The sequence below is a fragment of the Myotis brandtii genome, unplaced genomic scaffold (genome assembly GCF_000412655.1).
Source record: "Myotis brandtii unplaced genomic scaffold, ASM41265v1 scaffold383, whole genome shotgun sequence".
Classification (NCBI taxonomy): Eukaryota; Metazoa; Chordata; class Mammalia; order Chiroptera; family Vespertilionidae; genus Myotis; species Myotis brandtii.
Window position 1 is genome coordinate 341,255 of NW_005364711.1, and position 6,812 is coordinate 348,066.

Sequence of the window (6,812 nt, forward strand, 5' to 3'; positions counted from 1 at the left end):
CTGTGCTGCCCACTTCCACATTCCTATTTCTCTCCATGAAGCTCCCATTTGGCCCTGTCACTTCACATTCTTGGGGACTTCATGGCTCTGTGAGTTCCTGGGCTACTGTCTCCACCACAGATGGGGACTCCAAAGGCTCTGAGAGACCTCTGGCGCTCCTCAGTGACTGGTTGCCACAAATACGGGGCAGGCGGTGTGTCCAAAGATGACTGCACGTGGCCCTGAGCTGAGGGCAAAGGCAGCAGGACTGGGAAGTCTTCCTGGGGAGATGGAGAAAAACTGGCCTCCTCTCTGATAGTTACAGCAACGCCCCCCCCTCATACCCCCACCCCGCTGCCGTGCCAATACTCTCCATGCTGGCATGGTCCACTCTCACCCACTCACCCCACCCCTGAGAGCTCATCTACAGGCTCTCCTTCCCCTTCACCCGCCGGGAGAACCAATGCTGACCTTCCCTAGGGCAAACGCATTCCCTGCCTTCACACTGAGGATCTGAAGATCTTGATCCCTGCCCCTACCACAGCCACTTCCCTCCACCCCAGGGAGGAGACCACGTCGGCAGGGCTGCCACACGGACCTGTCTCCTTGAAGGGCTGATGTGAGCTGGCAAAGGAGCAGAGGGCTTGGAGGGGCCTTGCTGGTAGCCCCTCAGAAGGAAGAAAAGATCTGCTGTGTTCAAGAACCATACGAGGAAGACAAGAAGAGGAAGAACTGGAAGACTCCTTCTGATCTGGTTCTGTTCTCTCTCACTATAGTTGGACACGTGACAGAGGCCTCGGTTGGGAAGGCTAGAGCTGAGGGTGGTGACCCAGTTCTGGACTGGGGGAGCAGGGAGTGTGAGGGGAGGTGGTGGTGGCTGATGGCGAGAACATGGATCCAAGCCCCTTGGCGACATTGAAAATATGGAGCCCCTTCTCTTCCTGGCCCCCCACGCTATCCTTCAGACAGCCGTGCCATGCCGCGCTGTCAGAGACCCTGTAATATCAACTCAACAATGCATGTTCTACAACTACGGCTACAGCTACCAGGACATCGACTACAATGCATGCATTTAGTTCAGTCCCACAGATACATACACTCTAAGAACAGGCAGGGAGGTGTGAAATGTTTTACTGGACAACAGGTGTTTTGGAGTCGTAACTAATAAAAAAAAAAATCGAAAACGAAAGTACAAAAAAAAGACATTTCTCGAGAGTTGGATATGAGTTTGTTTCTTGAACTGTTTCATCTGAACAAGCAAAAACATGCAAACCAGCTGGTACTAACAGGAAGCTGGACACTGAGAGAGGATTAATAGGTGTGGACAAACCTTCCCGCTGAGCGTGCTCAGAAGAGTGTTTGAGAGGAGGTGTGCAGATCCTAGTGTAAGAGAGGCGGGAAAGTATGCCTCAGAGACACTCTCACCGCAGCCCCAACCAAGCAAGAGAAAAGACAACAGAAACGTGACTCTCACACTCACCACCGTCAGGAGCTCATGTTACTACATTGGAATAAAGCTGGCAAGTATAAAGTACAGTAAGGGGTCCTGGCTGGGGCCGGAGGTGGGCTGGGGAGAGGAGGGGGCTCCGAAGCTCTAAGATTGATCCACGGACCCACCCGTAGTGCCACCCGGAAATGAAATAGCTGCCAATCCAAACCACTCCCCTCGCCCATGGGGGGAGTCGTTGGCAAACAGGATTGAGGTCTGGGTGGGACATGATGGGGCCACTGGAACTGAATGAACACGATCAAAATAAACAAACAAACTCTTGACTGAGTACAAGAAAAGATGACATTTCAAACCACCGGGTGAAGATAAAAGAAAAGTGACCACTGATAGTGAAGTTATCTAGGAGTCGGCAGGGACCTCCCCTGGTGGGGTCACCTGCGCCCCGCTCACCTCAGGCCCTGGGTGAATTAGGCAAAGGCGGGCAGGCTGGCCCAGAGGAGCTGGCTGAGGTGGGTGCAGAGCTCAAGGCCCCCTGGACCTCCTACCCTGACACCGAAGCCCTGACCGATTCCAGTTGCCAACCTGAGCCCAATGGAAGCTGCTTCCTACCCCCATGGCCTTGGCAGGTGCTTCCGCCTCAGGAAGCTCCTCCCCCTTTGTCCTAATGAAAGAAAAGGCCCAAACAAAACTGTGGGGCTAGACAAAAAGGAAAGACAAACATAGGGGATGCCTGACCCCTACCCCAGGCCCGAGAGCCCTGGCTTTAAGTCGTCTGCCAGTCCAGCACGGCACCAAGCTCCAGGTCGGTGCCCCACAGCGTCTCCATGAACCAGCTTCTTCTCAAGGGGATGCAGATGAACTGTGACTCCCTCAATGGCCGAGGCTGCCGGCGCTGGCGCTGGCGCTGGAGCTGGCTCAGGAGGCTGAGGGAGCACCCCTACCCTCTGGGGAGGAGCTGGGATGGGGTGCAGGGTTGCAGGCATGGGTGAAGGGAGAACCTGGCAATCAGTCCTCAGTGAGCCCCCGCTGGCTGGGCCGATGTGCAGACCCCAACAAGTCTGTGTGGCCCTCTCACACCTGTGCCAAAGCGCCACCGAGGGGCCACTACAGACAGGTCCATCGTGGGCTGTCCTGCCAGGTTCGGACTTCAGATCATTTTTAGAAGAGGGAGGGGGTGGTCCTTACAGGCCAACATTCACTGAAAGAAAGAAAGGCAGAGATCTTCCTTCCCCAACCCTGTAACCCTGCTCCAGGGCCGAAGGAAGGGTAGGGGTGGGCCACCCTGTCTATACATGGGCAGGTGCCCTCCACCAGGGAGTGTTCCGATTAGGTGGGCACAGGCTAGCCATGCCCCTTGGGCACAGCCCAAGCCCCCAACCCCAGGCAGCGCTGTGGGGTGCCTGTAGCTTCCTGGCGGAGCCTGCACTCTGGGGGGCGACACCTCGGAGTTGAGGATTTACTCCTGCTCTACCAGGCTGGTGTGGGGCAGTGGTCGGGGCACACACTCCTGAATAGAGTTCACTAACAGTGCAGCGATGAGCATGGCTGACTTAGGATGGCCTGTGGGAGACTGCGTTCCCGATGGAAATGGCTACAAATAAAACACCACTGATCCTGAAAAAACAAAAGGTGTGGTTGGAGATGGCTCTGACCTGGGGGTTAGGGGTTAGAGGGTGGGTGGGACTCCTGCCTGGCTCGGGGTCTGTGGGAGGTGAGGGTGGCGGCAGGGGGCCCAGACCACGGGGAGACCACTCAGACTCACAAAGAACCCCATGCTGCCCTTTAAACTTGCCATGAAGTCGGGAAGGATGGGGTGGGGAGAGAGGCAGGGTTAATTTCGGGTTAAAGTTTAGTTTCATAATCCAAGTTATAATAAGAAAGAAACTGAACGGAGAAAACAAAACCAACAACACTCAAAAGTCTCGTTTCCTTGTGCTCGTCCCCCCACCAGGCACCGGTAGGGCAGAGGCTCGCTCCTAAAGCACTGAAGTTAAAAGTCCAAACAGAACAGGGGGACTCGAGGCAGCTGTGCCCCCCGCCCCAGGGCAGGGGGCGCCCAGGGAGGCTGGTCAGGCCTCTGGTCAGAGGGCCAGGGGGGGCCTTTGGAGCCGCGAGGGCGGCCGGATGCTCAGGGAGGGCGCCCAGCTCTCCGCACCTGCTGGCCAGTCTGCCCAGCTCTCTGGCGAACTGCCCTCTGCGGCCCCGAGAACACCCTGGCCCCTCCACATAAATGCCCAGCGGGCGATTCACAGGAGCGCATCCTTTGTAGCTCGAGGCAGTGCCAGTTTGCATGGAACGGATTTTGACTGAGGTTTCTAATGGGCCTCACTGTGCCAGTGTCTTGTCACAGAGGTTTGGGTTTTTGGCATTTGCCCTCTGGGCTTTTAATGCCCCATTTCCCGGTACCCTCACCAGCACCTCCCTCCCCGCCCGCCTGGGAGCCCTGTAACATCAAACTAATCGTCCCCCTGGATGCTCTGGAGCCCGGTCCACAGGGTGTGGGGGGAGCTGCAAACCACGGTGTAGGAGGAGCAGGGACTCTAGGTGCCCAAGGGGGAGGCGGGGGAAGCCAGGAGCCTCACTGGGAGGCAGTGGGCGTCTGGGGCATCTGGGGAGAGGACCCAAGGCCCTCCTGGGGCCTGGACTTGCCCACGGTGCCCCTGGGAAAATGCTCCCACCTCCCTTGAGGGGTTCCAGGCCTCCTAAAAGGCTGGCTTTGGAGACCAAAGGGCCGGGGCAACCTCTTGGGCGAGAAAACCCTGCTTCCCTTGGCAGCCGGAGTCCAGGAACTCTCTTGTCTCTGCTAAGAGTGTCTGGGAGGCAGCAGGGACTTCAGGGATTGCAGCTCGTTCGCTGAGGTCAGGGCTGCCCCCAGTTTGGCCTTTGGGAGCTCTGGCCTTTAGCCGGATCAGCAGGCCCACCTGCCAGGGGCAGCAGGACCGAGTGGACTGGCTGCTCCAAGGCCGAGCTCCCCCGTGACAACCCAGACCGCTGGCTGGGTCAGAGACCCGAGGAAAGGAGCCTTGCGAACCAGCAAAAGCTGAGGGAATGACCGCAGGTGCCCGGAAGCCGGCTGTCAGTGAAGGGCTGTCCAAAGCCGAAGAGCAGCTTGTTTCTCCTTTTTGCAGTGACAGGATAATCATCTACCTTTGGTTTGCAGTCCCGTGACCGACCCCGGCTGGGAGGTGCCCTGGGTGGCAGGGCCTGGCCCGAGCCTCCCTGTCCCGCCCTCCGGGCTGTGGTGAGAGTAGGGGACAGCCGCAGCCACACAGATCCGACAGGGCCTTTACCTTCCCCTGCACACTGGGGCATGCCTGGGAGCCGCCTGTCCCATACACCTTCCTACCTGATCCTCTTGCCGCCGCCACCGCCGCTGCTGCCACTGGTCCGTAAGCCGCTGCTGGGAAGCCTGGCGGAGAGAGAGGCGCTGGAGTCAGGGGGGTTGGGGGGGTTCCTCACAGGGGCTGTGGGCAGCCCTGTCTCCCAGGCCACCCTCCCCCGCCCTCCACACAAAGGACGGGCCAGCTTCTAGGGGGACACAGATCAGTGACTTCTCAGGCTTCTGGAAGGCACAGCAGCTGCAGGTGTGTCAGATGCTCACACACCTGTCACCCCGGAAACTGGTTCTAAAAGGCATCCCGGAGGATGAGGAGGCCCTTCTCTGGAGAGCTGGGGCGAGCTCCCTGCCACCTCGGCACTGACCCCTGGCCATTCCCAGGACTGGCCAGAGCAGGACCAGGCATGGCTGGGCTGCCTGCAGGGAGCGTCCGCCCTGAGCCACAGGCAGGAGAGGAGGCCCTGGGGACGAACAGGCACACGAAGAGGCACCTTGGCCAGGAGACGGCTTAACTCCAGCTGTTTTCCGAAGTCTCTGCAGGTTTGCTGGGCCATCTTAATGCCAGACTTGGTCACGTCAGCTGCATGGCTGCCCAGGGCCTAAGGGGGGGGCGTATTCTGGGGTCCTGCTGACCGCGTGTGCATGAAGCCTGCGGTGGGCCCTGGGGACGAACAGGCACAAGAAGAGGCACCTTGGCCAGGAGACGGCTTAACTCCAGCTGTTTTCCGAAGTCTCTGCAGGTTTGCTGGGCCATCTTAATGCCAGACTTGGTCACGTCAGCTGCATGGCTGCCCAGGGCCTAAGGGGGGGGCGTATTCTGGGGTCCTGCTGACCGCGTGTGCATGAAGCCTGCGGTGGGCGGGGGCGTGGGGCCTCGGGAAAGATGTGGAGCGAGCCCTGTGGTGCGGGCCTAAGGGGGCGGGTATCCTGGGGGTCTGCTAACCGCGTGTGCATGAAGCCTGCGGTGGGAGGGGGCGTGGGGCCTCGGGAAAGATGTGGAGCGAGCCCTGTGGCTCTCTCTCTCGGAGGCAGAGTGGTGGGGATTTAGATCTGGCTCTTATCTAGCCGGCACTGCAGGGCCTCCTGGGGTTTCGATCAAGTGTGTTCTAGAACCTTCTCGAACGAGGCTTATGCTATCGAATACTGCACCGGGAAGCAAGGCTATCCCAGCAACGGGACCAAAAGGACAAGGTGACCCAGTGTGGCGGCAGAACGTCCAGGTGAGGGAAGCGGTGGGCCAGCCTCCTCCCTGGGCTTCCCTTGGCCACTCGATGTGCACACAGCCGGGCACTGGGACACACACAGACATACTCCCACACACATGACACAAACAGCCTCTCCATCCAGGCAGACACTGGAGGCCTGATTCCAAGACGCATTCCCAGGGACGGGCTTTAAATGATGTGCCAGAGGCAGCAGCATGGAGCACACAGCCCCACAGAGCTGCTGGGCGCTGGCCACAGAGCCTCCCAATAAGGCATCTGCCCAGGACTGAGGGGAAGACATGCACCACGGGCAGGGAGCAGGGAGGACAGGAGGAGAGAGGAGCCATCCCCAAACAGAAAACTAGAAGCCCACTAAACTCTAAGACTACCGTCCTAGCTACACGGAACTACTGGGGGGAAAGAAGTTCAAACGGAACGAGCTACTCTAAGGAGGTCAGGCTAAGCTACTGCAAATGCCAATGAAAAGAAACATACTTGCATTTAAATATGGTAATAGGGCTGTTGAAGGGGGAAAAAGAAAGATGCAGGTGAAGTCGATGTACACACACGGTGGACCCTGCGGCTGGACTGGGTCTCCCAGCTCCTGTGAGGACCACAGGCGCCCGCCCGGAGGCTGCTCCCTCCCCCTGCGGGGCACCAAGAAAGGGGCTCCCCCACCAAGGCCTCTCCCCATTTCTTCCGGGCAGGATCTAGGTTTCTGAAGATGTGGGTGCTGGCGAATGTGCTGAAGGAAAATAAGGAGGAAGTCAGGTTATTTCTCCCTGTCCCAATTCTCAGCTCGCCAGGTCCCTGCAGGCAGAGAGCACGGACTGGACGAGGA

General features: G+C 58.7%; 1 protein-coding gene across 1 annotated transcript in view; it reads right to left on the reverse strand.

Moving 5' to 3' along the window:
- Positions 1-6,812, reverse strand: part of MSI2 (musashi RNA-binding protein 2) — a 355,159-nt gene that overhangs the window by 21,926 nt on the left and 326,421 nt on the right. Inside the window, 1 exon segment of the mRNA XM_014544830.1 lies at positions 4,776-4,838. Coding sequence (XP_014400316.1) covers positions 4,776-4,838 — 63 coding nt within the window.